The 16,841-nt window shown below is 35.7% G+C and overlaps 1 protein-coding gene across 10 annotated transcripts in view; it reads right to left on the bottom strand.

Moving 5' to 3' along the window:
- EIPR1 (EARP complex and GARP complex interacting protein 1) overlaps positions 1–16,841 on the bottom strand; it is a 94,242-nt gene that overhangs the window by 9,228 nt on the left and 68,173 nt on the right. For all 10 annotated transcript variants that reach the window (XM_026082627.1, XM_026082628.1, XM_026082631.1 and 7 more), the window contains 3 exons: positions 7,703–7,839; positions 4,099–4,266; positions 2,679–2,846 (listed from right to left, as the gene is read on the bottom strand). In XM_026082627.1, coding sequence (XP_025938412.1) covers positions 2,679–2,846; positions 4,099–4,266; positions 7,703–7,839 — 473 coding nt within the window. The remainder of the gene's footprint in view (positions 1–2,678; positions 2,847–4,098; positions 4,267–7,702; positions 7,840–16,841) is intronic.

Raw genomic sequence — 16,841 nt, 5'->3', positions numbered from 1 at the left:
AAATGAACTTAAAGATTCAACCGGTACAAACTATTCCTTTTATATTTAACCCAAGGAGTAATTTATTTTATTCATACTGTGAAAAGAGGAAAACTATGAGGCAAGAACAACTTTTTCCTTCTTTCCACTTGATATTTCAACCTCCTTTTGAGAGAAATTTGGTCATTCAGTCTGAGGATAACTGATTGGAGACAGTAGTTGCACAGACTCCTCCTCTTCCTATTGTATTTCAAGTTACATCTAAAAAAGAGAATTTCTTTCTCATGATTTCTGTGCTATTAAATTATTATGTGCTATTAAAGAAACCAGATGTTCTCCAAACAGGGTAAAAAGTAATCCTAGGAAGACATAACACCTTCTTGAAAGTCTAAAATGTACACAAGCAAAAAGCCTGTGTTATACAGAGGAGACAGTACCCATGGAATGATGAAACAGGCTTTTCAAAGAGGTTTCTAGGAGGGAAAGAAGCCTAAATATTTTGCACTAGTCGACTAACAGTAAGTATTCCCACTGACTGTTATGCTCAGATTCATTAGTGCACTTGGAGCTAAACAAACATTCATCTGGCTACAGTTCAAGGCTGGAGAGTACCTTGGAAACATCCCTCCAGCTCATGTGGATGTTAAATTCATAAAGAGAGAAAAAAGAAAAAGTATCTCACAGTACCGAGTGAATGTTACAGAGGCTAACACTTGCACAGGTTTTATACAGCATAGGTTAGCAGCTGAAAAGCAGATTTTTAAGAAGTGTAGTCATTACTGATGGCAGTCTTGTAGCCTCTGGGGGAAGGTGAGGGCTTTCTGTCATCAGTATGGAAGTCACTCATGTTGTGGTTAACACGCATCTCATAGCCAAAGGAAAAGAGGATCACACTTGTTATATAGCTTTGCATGTTCTTGCTTTCAACAATTCCTACTCTAGAAACAATCACTTGTCTTTTAGTGAGACAACCTACAAGTCTACAATCAATAGAAATCCAGAACAACTCTGGATAACCTCCTATACAACATCTGTCAGAGCACTATTTACCCATACTCTGTTACTTACTTTAATACATTCCCACCATATACACATATAGGATACTGTAGACTCTTTCTCCCCTCCACTAATGCTATTTTTATTCTATCCAGGACAGAATAAACTTCAGAATCTAGCCAAGGGTAAGGAACCAAAAGGTAGATCATATTTACAGGGCTCTGCTTTAAGTACATCAGCAGTACGTATGTACTTCTAGAACATAAGCAACTTTCTAGGCACCTAATCTGATCTTCCAGGCACTCACATCACCAACTACTCATAGAGACATTTTGTACACTTACAATTAACGATGCCTATGTGGGATACCTTCCTTTCTAACATAAAAAAAAATATTTCCAAGTCCTTTATGTGAAGCTAAAACGTCAAAATTATTTGGAGCAAAACTGCATCTTTATTAATAAAATAAAGGTGAAAGAGCAACCTTAAAAATGCAAATATAAAACTCAAAGTTTAGGTTGCTTTTAACTGAAACATCTAACAAACACAGTTGAGTAACCGAGGGATCTTTTTGTAATCTCTTTATTCCTCAACCCATCTCATCTGTTTCTTCATTAAAAAATGGGTCTGGAGGTATTCTATTTCATTTTGGACAGGGGTTTTTGTGTGTAGGTATTAAAATAATCTAGCAAACTTAACAAAACAATCACTCAGTGCAGACATGGAGCACATAGATATTCACAGCTGCAAAGAACAGAAGAATACAGATTAAAGCCTGGTGGCCTCAAAATATTTTACAAGAGTTTCTGTATCATTATGCTCATTTTGTAAAGGTAAATTAAAGTACCTCTGCTCAAGATCACCATATCAGCTAGTGGCAAAATTAGAAAGCAGGTGTCCTGAGTCCTCATCCCATACAGAGCTCCTTACATACACATATATATTCAAACAGAAGTACCAAGAGGAAAACAAACATCACACATTTCACTATGAAAAAATTAAAAGCACAAAAAATGAAAGAGGAGAAATTATTATTTTTCCAACTTAGTTAAGTCTTTATTTAAAAAAAAAAATAATCCCAAAATACACACACAAATGTGCAATTCCTCACATACCCAAGTAGAGTGGTGCTTACAAATGCCTGCAGCGATGTGCACTATTCGCTACCAAGAAAGCCGAAAACAAACTTTGGTCCTGTTTGAGATAGGTCTAACGAGTTACCGGCTTCTAGAGCAGGCAGCAATGTCAAGAGTGAAATCAACAAAATTTAATATACTGGTACTGAAGGGAAGATCACTACTACAGTGGGAATGTTTTCTAAAGATAAACATACAGAAACCACAAAAGCAGATTTCCAGCTCTCATGTAACCTGGATGATTAAAGGTGCATGTGCCTGACCYGATCCAGATCCCCCTTGGAGTGAGTCTATTCACCGATTCAACCAACTTTAGGACTGATCCTCAGCATCACCATCCCCTTTATACCACTGAAGACACAGTAACTGTACCAATTAGCTTTAAAGAGTGGATTATACTCAAGAGTAGAGACAAGTGAGTAAAAAAGAATGAATTAAGTAAAAATTAGAACTACATACCTGAAAGGCCTGTATACAAAAATCCTAGTTGGTAAAGAATAGCACGTTAACCATTACAATGAAACAACAAACTATAAACATCTCCATAAAACCCAGGAAATTTCATACTTCTCTTCCTGATGGTGGTCCTCTTGATCACTTAGGTCATCATCATCTACCATATGCCCAAACGGTTCAGAAGAAATTGATACCATGTTAGACAGTATAACTCTGCTATCACTGCTTCCTGTAAGGATCAGTTGATCATGCGAATGATTGTATCTGACATTCCAGACCCTAAAAGAGGAATTCAAAAAAAAACAGGAGGCTATTCTTGGTAGGTAACATGGTAATACTATTTAAATGACTTGATTTTAAATAACAGCACTAAAATTCATCTTCAATTTAAATGTGATAAATATTCATAGAAGTGACATGCTTCATTCCAAAGACTGGCTTTTGCTGTCTTCATTTGACTTTTAAGCTTTGATGTCATTTGATTTTCTATAGAGTATTTTTAAAATTCAACAAATAAGTTTTGAGGAAAAAAAATCCTCAAAAATAAAAGCCACCATTCAGTGATATTATTCTTTGAGGGTATGCATCAGTTCATTGTTTAATACGTTGTTCTAAATATAAAAAATCCCCCCAAAGCAAAATATGGATTAGAAATAAACTGTTAAACAAAATCTCACAACATCCTTAGAGTAAAAAGTTAAAATAAACCCTGAAACAAAAGTAGGATTATATTCTCTTCAATTTTTACATTTTATGTATTAAGTTAATACTAAATGTCTTATGGTCCTTGTTTTATTATTTTTCTTTTAATCATCTCAGAAAAGTATAAATGCTGCTTCTGTTAATTGACATCTTCATATCACTCAAAGTAGCTTCAGGGTCCAGATTTCTTTTGCAAGAATTACTCCAACTCAAATTTTATAAAATATGAACTGCTCATCTTTTCTTAACCACAGAAGTCTGCAAATGTCAGACAAGATTCTCTCTGTGCTCCAGCCACAGGCTAGAGTGGTATATACAGGTTCTCAATATTATCTCAGAGAATAAAACAACTCACTTGCATATTCGGGCTTAGGGGATGCAAGGAGCATGAAGAAAGCGGGGGCTGCACTGTTGCGCATCCCCACCGCCCTACAATAGAAGGACAGAGGGCAGCTTCTGTAAACAAAACAGCTCAAGGGCTTTTCTACTCGTGTCAGGTGCAGCAGATCAGGCTCAAGTTGGGGAAGCACAGATGTATCCCACCTGGTCCCTACGAGGCAAGTTCAGTGCCGTGCTTATCAAAGGTGTATCTATCTCCCAGCAATTTTAACAAGTTTCTTGTCAGCTAGACTAACAAGGTCTCTAGTCTTAATTTGCAATCACACAAGAAACATCCACACGTTAAAATCACTCCTCTGTACAGAAAAATGATTATTCACAATAGCAGAAACATAGCTAATTTGCCCTGTTCCTAAACAGTAAAATAATTAGCTGAATAAATTACATAAGCCATCCACCCACAAAACAGCACGCAGATAATTTGTTCTACCAGTGGGAATGCTCCTCCAGTGTCTTCACTGGTTCAGTGACATTTCTTGTGTCCCAGAATTTCACCTTGCAGTCATCTCCACAGCTAGCCAGGTAGTACTGTTTATTGGGATTAAAGTCTAGGTCTCGTACCAGCTGTCCATGTGCATTTTCTATGCAATATATCTGTCTGTAAAACACATTAAAAAATTAAATGGTCTATAAAAAGCTAACTGCACTCAACTGACAAGAATCTGTTTCCCTGAAAACTTGTATAATCCCTGTAGCACCAACAGACCTAGAGTTCCCATTGCTAGCGTACAGTTCAGGGAAATCCCAGATGTTAACAACAGAGACTTGTACAGATTTCTCAGCTTGCTTCGAAGCTTTGCTCTTTACTTGTTTGTATTGGAATCATTTGGAACTAAAAGCAAACATTAGATTCAGATGACTCTAGCACAGCTCTCTATCAATTGTTATCAAATGTCCATTATTTTTAGAAAACAGCTTCTCCAAATCTAAGCAGTTATACCAATTCTCTATTTAGGACATCTAGCTCTCCCTATATGAAAAGCTGAGATACAAGGGAGACAATAGATATGAACAACAGCTTTTTATTATTGCTTTATTTTGAACCCACCTTCTTAAGCTCTGGCATTTATCATTAATTTACCTGTGGTCCTTAAACTACTCAGTCATGCTCATACTCAGCCATCTGGACCACTTCAGGAAGTGTTTGCAGTGCTAGTTAACAGTCTGGCATCCTTATTCAAAACATGCATGTTCCATCAGTTTGTCTCACTAGCTCCCCCCTCTTAAACTCACTTCCTTTGTTTCTGCTATCACATCACCAATTCACTAAGGAAAAAAAATCTGTGAGGAGCAGCCAGCCTCCTTCAGCCACCAGCTTTATTAAATGGCTGTACTTGCTCCCATGTCCATTTTCAAAGCCAGTATCTACCAAAGCTCTGCCTTGATTTGACACTCTCCTACAGACTTCACTAGAACTTGTTAAGCCTATTTTCACTATTATTATTACTAATGAAAAATATTTTTCTTCAAAAAACGTTGACTGGCTGAAACCAAAACTTTATGCTTCCTGGTTCATACATGGATTCACTTGTCAAGACCTGAGAGAGAAGTGTCATGCTGTTAATATCTAATTACTATTACAAAGCAAAATAGCTCCATAAGGAGAGATCAAAGTGCACCAGTCCTAGACTAACCACTACACTGGCAACTACGGCACTTACTTGGGGTAGAGGATATCACCTGGATATCCATCTTCAAGACTCTTCTTTGAATCAGAGAGATTAAGGATTTCACCCAGGTGCACCTTCCTACTAGCTATTCTGGGGTCTGAACTTTACATTTCCTTTTCATTTCTTGAAATGTTTTTAYGGGAAAACTTTAAAATCTCAAGCACACTCGCAGCAGGAAAACATTTCTTCCCCAGTACTGTACCTTTCACTTTGTTCATTGTTGCACTGCTCATGGAGACATTTGTCAGGATCTGAAGAGACATGCCATCCACAGTCTCTCCAAATTCAGCTGCGCTTACCATCAAAGCCTTTATCCTAACTTGAATGACTTAGTCTGACCACTAGATCCCTTTCCTTCCCAGATATGAACGTTCTCTTTTCTTCTACTCTATCATCTGACAACACAGCAATATCTCCTACATTGAACTCCCACTTATGTCATATATTAAGGCCAGAGCACACACAAACCTTTCCTCCAGCTACTGCTTCACCTTCTCATGTTCTTTTCTTCCAGATTTTTTAAAATGTATTCTCGAAGTCTAGATTTCCCTGATATAATTCTCTCTCAGAATCCATTCAGCCTAGTTTCTGTCCTCTCTGCTTTACAAGCACTTTTCTGATTAAATTTACTAATGATTGCTTCCTAAGCTAGGAGTCTTTACCACAACCTCCTGTTCTTTTCTTCCTTTGTTCGCCACATTCAATATCATGTATTCCACCTATCCTACAGCTTTCATAATTGCACTCTCATGCTTCTTTTCTGGCTACTTCTTTAGTGTCTCTCCTTTTTTATTCTCTGCTGTTACAGCAGGTTTTTGTCCTTGGTTTCTTTCCCCTCATTTTTTGCTACTTATACTGCTGTGGCTTACACTGCCATGATTTTAAACTCCTATCTCTAGCCTAACTAGTCCTTATCAGATAGTTGCATTATCCTAGACATGTTAAAGTGCAATTGCAGACCAGACATATTTTTATCATGTATTTTTCAAGTACACTGCAAACAACTCTTTGGCATAGTCTACTACTCTTAAATTATTTCAAGGACTATCTAATCAGAGCTTCACTTAAAACTAATTAGAATGGCGGGGGTTGTTTCTGTTAACCAAACTACATTTTCCTTGCAGCTTTCATACATGTTACTACGAGAATTCATTTAATACAATAATGACGTACTTTTGTTCTAATGGGCCAGAGTATTAAACAGACATATGAGAAAAAACATAGTATTTAATATTTTCTACTTAGAAACACAGCTTTAATCTTCAAGTCTGCATACTACACGCTAAAAATAGGATGATTACAAAAACATTACAAAAAAACAATTTAAAGGAAAAGCTTTCTCCTTTGACCTTTTTTCTAGTATGCTTCATTTAAAATAGTCTTTATACAGGCACACATAAACACACAAATATGAAATTAGATTTTTACATATCCTTTTACGGAACAAAATGGCACTATCAAACCAAACGACAGGAATACAAGAAGTGACTTTTAAATGGCTATATTTGTATTTTTAGCTTTTGTTTAATAAATTAAACAAACCTTTTTGGCAGAAATACACACAGCTGGCAAGTGTGGGGATTTATTGCTACACTCCTGCACTGGCAGGAACCATAGAACTAAATTTAAAGTCATTCCCCTTTAAGGCAACAAAAGTTATTACAAAACATCCGTCTTCTCAGTTTAGTGATAAATTACTATGTGCTAAGGGGATAAAGTGTATCTTAAAAAAGCTTGCACAGACTTTAGTAGTCATGGCAACAGATGTGCACAACATCACTCCTTTGCTTATCAAAATCACAACTGAGCAGGGGTAAGACACCTTATTTGGTATATACAAAGCCTTAATTGATTTGGTCATGATTTTGATAGCTTCAGTAGTTACATGAAACTAGTATGCTACAATCTTTAATATGGTACACTGTTTGTTAAAATCAAAAAATGAAGAGTGAACTTATCCTGAGAAATTACCTCCAAAAATTAAAGTTACCTTTAAATACTATGCTATTAAGATATTTCATAGCATAGTCAGGACTGTTCTTAAATATTGATTTTCAGGTTGAATTACAGAACAGCTTCATTCAGGTAACGCCTATGTATTAAACTAATCATCTTGGGACTAGTACACAGTTCAACAAAACTCTATATACAAGTTAGAGTTAAAGCTGATTGGAAAAATGGAGAAAACCTTTTACTAAATTGTGAATACATCAGCTATGCAAGCCATACCATTCCATTTATAAGCAATAGCTTTACCACATTTCTAATCATCAAAAAAACTTTAGGAGCAATGAAAATCCATCTCCACAGGAGAGTGGCATTTTCCCTCCCTTTTTTGAGAAAAAGATTGCAATTTTTCATTACCTCATGCTTCGTGTATCCCATCCTCGAACAGTAGTATCACTGGCTGTTGCAATCTGTGTACAGTTGTGGTGTGGACTCCATCGTCCAGATGTAAATTTTAATTGTCCTTTCCCTTCCAAGGCTGTAGAACTGGAGAGCTAAACAAGATAGAACAAAGCCAGCGATATTTCTAAATGTAAAGCTAAAATGAAAATACTTGTAGTGAAAACAAAAATTGCCCAGTGGCCTACTATTTCACATATGATATTTTACCAAAATGCTAGGATAAAAGAATAGGGACAAAATATTTAAAGGTAAAGTATTTTTTAATAAAGCGCAACATGTTCAGAAGTACAAGTACTGTGGTTCTTCATAACCAAAAAGAAACAGTTTCAGATCATTTGTTGAAATATTAGATAGACAATGGGGATGTATGGCAGAAATTTGTAGCTGGCTCAAAAAGACAAACACCACACCCACTTAGTTTCATGAACGGTCTTAGGAGACACACAAAGTACGCATTTTTCCATGTCAAAATGCTGATTTTCATCCTCAAGAACAGATTTATAGTGTCAGAGTCTTCATTAAAGGTACTGTATTACAGCTTTAGGGGTGGAGGTGTGTGTGKGGGGGGAAATCAAATCACCACGTACATGCCTAGCAGGCACATCTAGCAGGCACTAGATCACAAATCTGCAACCTGTGAGAATAAAAGGTTTCAGTTCCAAAACAAGGCTTGCGCAGAGAAGTATGTCATGAGCAAACAGCTCTACACCTCCATACAGATAGCAAAAAGGAGTTACAAAATAATCGGCATGTTTTTGAAGCTGGAAGGCAAGTTGTCATCCAAGTCCATGTGAACATGGGGAAAAACAAAACTGCAGGCACTGCAAATTAGTTTTATTTTTAGTCACTTACTGAAATTGATTGTTTCATATCGGGGGGGGAGGGAGGAGAAAACAAATATTTCCATTTTAAACAGAATTAAAATGTATACACCTTCCAAGTGGCTAGACAGATGATAGACATACTTTGTCATCTTGCACGAAAGTAAAGCTTCTACATAGTTCATATTTAAAATGTTTCATTGAGAGGCATTTCACACACAAGCAGATTGCAGCATTGGTTCTCCTCGGATCACTTGTCTCTTCTTCCCCATTCTTTATACATCGTAGAATATTCTGTTAAATAACCATACTGGCAAGATTTTAAGAAAAGGCTCACTACTCTCAGCAGAAATACTAAGCTTTGATAGATGAAGTAAGGGCTAAACATACATAATGCTTGCATAAAATTTAACTGACACCAACAGAAAAATATGCTGTTGATACAGACCAAAGACCAATACAAGACACTGCTTAAATCTATTTGTATATAACACCCATGTCCATTATTGTATTTTGCTAACTTATTATTATTACAATTCCACTATGAATATCTTTTTTATTTAGTAGATTAGCAATTCAGAAATTACAACTCTTCCATCACTGAAGTCTATGCTGCCTAAGATGTGAAGTTTTCCAAAATCTTTCTGAAGAGTCTACTACTTAAGAATATGAGTCCCTGCAATGCAAGGTCATATCTCACTCACGTGGTAATGAATGAGACAACACCATGTCCAAACCTACTCCTCTAGTATCATTCTTTCTCAAGTACAAATAATGTCTGAAAGCCTTTCTACAACTTGCAGGTTATTAATATGAAGAAAAATATTATGTAGGACACATCTACTGGACTCAAGGTAATAAAACAAACTGCACCGTTCTGTTTTTTGACACATACTACATTTCAGGCMAAGGAGAACATGCAGAACTTGAGTGGATCGTCTCAAAAACTAAACTAAGTTTCTTTAGTAGGCAGCCTCGGCCAAACAAAGCTTAGAYAAAGGTGTGTGTGGGAGGAAGCAAATCTTAATACTGACAGTAAAAGAGTACAAACAAAAATAATTTCATACATGTCTTACACTTCCAAAATCTGTTCCTGAGACAGAGGGTATCACACACCCAAAATACAACTCAGGGCAGAAGGCCCCTGTAAGCAGTAGATGATGTTTTCTCCAGCACTCTAGGCATCTTTAAGAAGTGTCTCTATTTCAACTTTTATCAGGTAAACTATTAGGAAAAAAGAAACATTTCATTCTTTTCATATGAAAGATACAGCAGTGATACCAGCACCAATATCTTGCACTGTTTCTTTATAACATTCGGGAAGAACTGTATACATGTAACATCAGCCAAGTCATCCCGGTCTTCCCCTGCAATCCTCGAGCACTTGTAGGAACCACATGATATCTTTTCTCATATGAATGGCCAAATATGCATACAGCCAAGTTCCCAATCAACTCATGAGACTTTTGTTAATAAAACCATACCCCCAAAGTTATAGCCAAAAAGGAACTGTCTTAAAAGACAGTTAAAGGGGAAAAATTGTCTTACATAAGAAGAAATGCTTATGGAACAGAAGGAAACTTACTGAGATACAAGAAATGAATTTATAGGAAACAAAGCTGGTAATTTGGAATCATAAATGCAGGTTCAAAAAAATTTAGCCTTAGTTTTAATTTATGCCTGAATGTAAAAAGAGGTAGATGAGCTTTCTTTTTATCTTGAACTCTTCCTTCCACTTCTTTAAAGACAGAAGAGTTGACAGAAGGAAAGTAAAGCATGACAGAAGCATATCTCAGGCACTAATCTCACATGAGGATTTGGACTTGTGCTGCCCAGGAAATGAAAACATACAGCTGTAAGGGACTCACTGGTTAAAAAAGGAAAATAAGTCATGTCAATATTTTATAAACACGTAGAAGTGACTTTTAGTAAGGAAAAAAGTTAATAAATAAGAGCAAGAGATCTGTTGTCTATTTTAGACAACAGAATTAGCTATTGTTCTTGCATTGTGCAAGGACTCGCACTCTGACTTTAGAACAAAAAGCCTGGAATGAATGAAGCCTAAACAGTTTAAAATGGCTAACAGATTACAGCTGGATTTAACACTGTTCATAAGTGCTTAAGTGCTTTGGTGGATCAGTGCCTAAAGCTGTTGACATAAGAACAACAATAAAAAGGGTAATATCATAATACGATACAACTGAATGAGAACAACTACTTGAAAGCAAAAGAAAAGGTTCTGAGAAAATTTAAGTAATGTCATGTGATCAGGATAGAACTGTACACAGTTGTTATCCTCAAGGAAGGAAAGGTTTTCACAAAAGCAAAGTATCTGAAATATGAAAAAGTCTGTCCCAGCTTTGAAGGACTGATTTGTAGGTATTCAAATGAAAACATCAATTACTCCAACTCACGTTAACAAAACATCAGTAAGGACTGAGATGCCACCTTGTGTGCTTCAAATTTTGATCTCATAAGGACCAAATTGGAAGGAGGAAAAGACAGGCAGTATCCTTAAAACGTACGTTAACTTCTGCAGAGATGCAGTAATTGTCTAGACAATCACAAGCAGCATAGAAGCAGTGAATCAATTGTTCATTCTCTCTTCCAAAACATGAACTATGAGCTGGCAAATGAAGCTTGTAGAAGCCAGATTCAATGGTAAACAAAAAGTTGTTCTTCACCCAATGCACTGCTGCTCAGGACTTCTTGACAAAAGAAGCTGGAATGCATAAAGCTTACTTGCATCGAAGAAAAGGCCAGAAAAATACCTGGAAGAAAGATCTATTGAGGGTTACTAAATAGACAAACCCAGTCAGGCTCAGAAAAATCCTTGAACTGAAAAGAGTTGAAGGCTGTGAGAGTGTTAAGGGGAAAGTATCCAATATATTTGCTACACTGAACTCTTCCTTAGGAGTCTACTATGGCCGCTATTTTAAACAGAATACTTGGGCTGGATGGACCCYAGCTTTGGACCAGTAAAATCATTCTTACATTCATATACTACATAGCATCCTAGCTAGAGCTGAATGTCGTGAAGCAAAAGAATGGTAGAATTACTGAACTTTTTCAGATACAATGATTAGGAACCAGTAGCACGGTCAGATGGTAAAAGCACCAACATGAGAGCAATGAATCCTATCATTTATTTCTGGATTATCCAATGACAAATTGTCAGAGCAGACAATAAGCAGTATATGTGCATGTATGCACGTAGATAAAACAAATAAAAGGTATGAAAAAAACCTCAAAGGACCTGGAATAAGAAATGCCAAGTCCTACTTTGAGACTACGTATACTCCTGTACAGAGAAGCAACTTTCTTCATTTAGTTTTACTCAGCCAGCTCAGCTCAAAGCCTGAAACTTTCCTTTAAGCTGAGAAAACAATTAACAAGTGGGGGCGGGGAGCCAAAAGCTGTTCTTTTTTCCTCTTGCAATGTATTATGAAAAACAATGTGAGAAAGGATTAATTCTAAAATTCTAATTTTGAAAACCTATTCCTGCACTATACTATGTTTATCTAATAAATAAGTTTACCTATTATTATTATATGTTTGTCTAATAAACACGCAACTCTTCTTTTTCCTTAAGTACGCACTAAGGTAGTTTGACTGAAAACTAATAAATATTACTTCTTGTATTTGGAATGTTGACTTTTCCCCCAACAGACTTTGACATAAAGCACTAAAAGTATCTAAGAACAAAATAGAGCATTAGAGCATTCACCATTTTCTAACTAATTCAATTAATTTTCATATATACACACTATATCTTTCTGGTTAACAAAAAAGTACCAAATTAATGTAAACACCACATGTATTAATACATTTAAATGGCTACCAAACAGTGACAGTCAGTCAATGTTCTTACAAGAAAATAAAAGCTAACAAAAAAACGTTAAGAACATGAAGTTTTTCTGTCTGTTAATTAAAATCAATCCACTTGCAAGAGTCTGTAATATGGGCACACAGACTGATACCTTAGTTTCAGAATTTTCCCATTTTAAATAAATAAATAAAGGAGCATCAATCATTATATAGGAATTTCCATGTTCTGTTCTTACTATGTAAATGCTTAACAACAACTGCAAAAATCTGAATACATAGCAATAAAGAACTACCTTGAGTTTTCTGTAAGGAAATGATTTCCTGGAAGAAAAAAAGTCTTTACAATCTGAAATATGTAAGCATATTAAGTCTTTTTTTTTTTTTTTTAAACACTTGGAAGTTTTTTGAAATATCAAAATTAATAGAAATCTGAAAATATTTTTACTTAAAGATTGAGAAAACACTCCTTTTGACTTCTGAATGTTTTTTTCAATGCTTATTTTAAAACTTCTAGCCTTCTTACCTCTATAGCAGCAGCTATGAGTTTTAAATAAAATAAATCACAAAAGAAACACAAAAAAGTGAATACCAAGAAACTCGCACATCTTACCTGAGAGGTCCAAAGATTAAAATTCTGATGGACATTCAAATACATTCCAGACAAGACCTACTAAAGAAGCCATGACTCCGTTTATGAAATATTCATACGTTTAGGCTGCACATGCTAATCTGATTTTGACTGCCTTCTCAGTGAAGACAGGAGTAGTGAAGACATCTTACCTGATTAAAGTCCAAAAATATTTAGATGTCTAATGAGCATCAACTGACAGAAGTTAACTCACAGTAGTGATTACTAAGCTCACTGAGATAATTTAAGCATTTTTTTTTCTTTTTAACCATACCCTCATCAACAGGAAGTAGGCAACTCTTATTCTGTGCATGCTGGAGTTAGCATGGATTTTTCAAGGAGGTGACATCCTAACAATCAAAGTAGCAAATACGATGAAAGACTATTTTCAGATCCACATTAAAAAGGGATGAATGCTGTTTTGGCTTGCTATTGGCAGAAACATAGAAATATAGAAGAGTGGTTTTAATTCATGGAGTCAATTCCTCCCATTGTAGGCAACCATGCCATGCCAGTTTTCTTAACTCTCCTGAAAAGATAAATAATTGTGAGATGTTTCAAACAGGTTCATCATACTGACAGCTCAGAGTCATCCTTAGAATAACTAAGTAAAAGAATCTATGTATTTCCAAGTGCTGAGTTTCCATCTTGCACAAAAATCAATTTTTATTCCTTAAATGCAAGGTTTTCTGATTCATACTACAAAACTTAATCCAATCCTCAGCTAGTTTTTCCTCCGGAACATACTGTTATTCCTAAATACTAATGATGCATTCCAAGTTTGTCTCATTAGCAATCTTCACCATTACACTCCCACTTCTATGCTATTGTTAATTGGAATATTAAACAAAATTGGTCCCAACATCTACCTTTTAGGAACTGGTCTTCTATCCTGTTTCTGATCCAACAGTTTCTCTTTCATTTTTCTTTAGCCAGTTCCTCCTTACTGCTAATTAATCCATGTTTACTCCAACTGCAGCAATTATTTCCCATCAGGCACCCTACAAAGTTCTCCACTGAAGTCCAGAATGTATTTCCTGCCTTGAGAAACAGCACTCATCTTACCAAAAAAGGACAGCAAGGATCTTATGCTTATTCCTAATATCCTCCTATATTTGGATATGTTATTTTTATAGGCTCAGAAACTACCTCACAAAATTTTCCTTCTTGCCTAGAATGCCACTGTTAGATAGTTTTTTTCACTGTTGTTGCGAAGCCAAATTTGGCTTGCAAAGGGAGGAAGCAATGTAGAAGAGGTCTAAAGCCTCAAACACTTAATGATTTTATCTGGTGGTTTCAGTAAACAGTTCTTAAACTTCATCTTCAGCCTTCAAGAACCAAATCATTCATTTTATTTTAATCTGAATCAAGATGGGACTGCTCTATTCAAGATACTTTTCTGAGGCAAATTCCACCATAATGTCCTTATTACTTTCTGAATTAGCATCACCTATATATTAAATGCTACTAAACAATTCAGAAGTGACAAGGAATCTGACTAATCATTTTGATAAAAATACGTACTTGAAGAAGGGGAGAAAGAACATTTCCTCTGAATGTTTCTTACTGCACCTAACAGAAGTTTCAGGAACATCAACTAGCTTCCTCCTTCAAACACTGCAAGAGCAACAGAACTGGAAAATTTTGAGTTCAGTAATAAATAACACAGGAGAAATTTACTATCATCAGTGCAGGGATAACAATACAACTCCAACAAAGCTTCTTATTAGCTTGTTGAAATGATGAAAAACTATTGTAGAAAATTCGTAGTGAAGTAGGTAGTGTGCACACAACTGCAGCTGAAACTTTGGAAACTTCCAAAGGAGCGTGAATGGAAAGTAGTATCACTTTGCCTGCATCCATTTCTAGAGAAAATTATTTTAAAAAACAGTTACACTAAGACAGCTTCAGGTTTCAGAAGGTGAACACAAACTAACAAAGATCAAAGAAAAGAAAATTCCAAAATTGGTAACATTGATGCCTTTCTATCTCATATAATCAACTGTATCAAAAAGGGAGAAGCAGAAAACATGCCGAACAGCAATGAGATTAGAATAGGAGGAAGATTGATGACATCTAACCAATATTTTAATCAAGAAGTACTACTGTCACATTATTTGAAACAATGAAGGTGTCTGTAGACTAACAAAACCCTTCGTTCACTCTCCTCAAAATAATAAACAAAGAAACTAAGAGTTGAGGGAAAATCATTAAAAAAAAAAACAGGCTTGAAAAAGAGGCAGGTATTATTGCATATTCTAAATAGTCTCTACGAAAAAGAGCAACAAGCTGGAAGTTATGACTATAATATTCACGACCTCATGTATTTCTTATCGCCTATGACTAATAATGTAGTAACAAATTTGAAAATATTGCAACTTGCAGAAAAGTTACTTTCTAGAAGGAATGGACTAATTAAGAAATGTAATAGAAATTGAAATTCAGAGAGATTGTCAAGGAAAGATAATCAGAAGCCAATTCCTAAGGGGAAAGCTATGCCCCCAAAAAACTAAGGAGGGAAAGCAAATGAACCTTTTACAGCTGTATTTGATATAGCCAAATTATCATTATCCCACCATATAACAAAAGCAGAAAGAAAGTTCTGAAAAGGGAAAGGGACAGATTTCTTTTCCTGTTAAATGAGAGGGAGAAGCTACAGTTAAATTTATGGCCCTAAGCAACCCTGAGGGAGAAATTCATCTTTCCATTCTTTCTTGCAGTTAAGAGGGTCAGAAAGAAAACAAGAGAGACACATACATATACACACACACTCTCTAACAAAATAAGTGGATGGCCGTTCCCCATATTCAAGGTAAAGTGCATTAAGACAAGGTAACGCCAATACACTGCCCATCACACTTCCATCTACATTCTTCCTAGTAGTTGATGACGTACCTCTGGGTCATGTTATGTCTTTGCAGAATGGAATAGAAGACGAATCAAGTATTAAAAGAGAGGAGGAGAAAAAACAACTAACAGTGATTCTGTGAATGAAGCAATGATTTCACTACTCAGTACTCAAAGTGAAATCCTTCAAAGATTGGTTCTGCTTAGAAAGAAAGGTTCATCTGTCTAATGGAATTTCACAACACTCTTTCTAAATAAGAATAATATTTGACAGCAAAGAGAAAAAAAATAAAGTCTAGTATTACAATACCTGAAGATGAAAGGCAAAATTTACCTTAAATTTTCATGCTATGAGTTTTTTGATAGAGGAAATAGGAAAAGTTGGTAATTTAGAAAACAATCAAATCAAAATGAATGTGAATACTTCTAATGTCTCCAAATTTATTCAAAATACCTCTCAAATAGTTTTCTTGGAGGTATAATGCTAAACTTTTGCTGGCAAATGGAAACATACTTCTGCTCCTCCCAGATTTAGCATCCTTATTTTGTGATGACACAAGGCACATATTAAAATATCTATATTTTAATTTCTCTGTTTCATCCTGCTGCAGTCTTCTGCATATTCCACTCTGCATAATCCATATTGCATTTAGCCAAATGAGAGTTCTAGTTCACACCTGACCCAATGCCTGTATACAGAAGTATTAACTGTCATCTTTTCAGCAGAACCTACCCAAACCCTGTAGATTGGTTGGGCTTTAGACTCTTCCTGGGTTCAACTAATGATTATAAATGGCAAAGAATTTAATTGCAAAAGGTAATGATGCAGCGAGCCTAAGATTAGATTCACCTCAGAAGGTCAGGTCCTCAAAACAATAATAAAGGGATTGGTCAAAAGGACAGGAGAAGCTTGGCTTAATGCAAATACAGGCACATATTCCTGTGTTCATTACTGTAATGAAGAGACATG

Source organism: Apteryx rowi, unplaced genomic scaffold (genome assembly GCF_003343035.1).
Source record: "Apteryx rowi isolate R43461 unplaced genomic scaffold, aptRow1 scaffold_585, whole genome shotgun sequence".
Lineage (NCBI taxonomy): Eukaryota > Metazoa > Chordata > Aves > Apterygiformes > Apterygidae > Apteryx > Apteryx rowi.
Note: the sequence above shows the minus strand (reverse complement) of the source record. Positions and strands in the feature narration are given on the sequence as shown.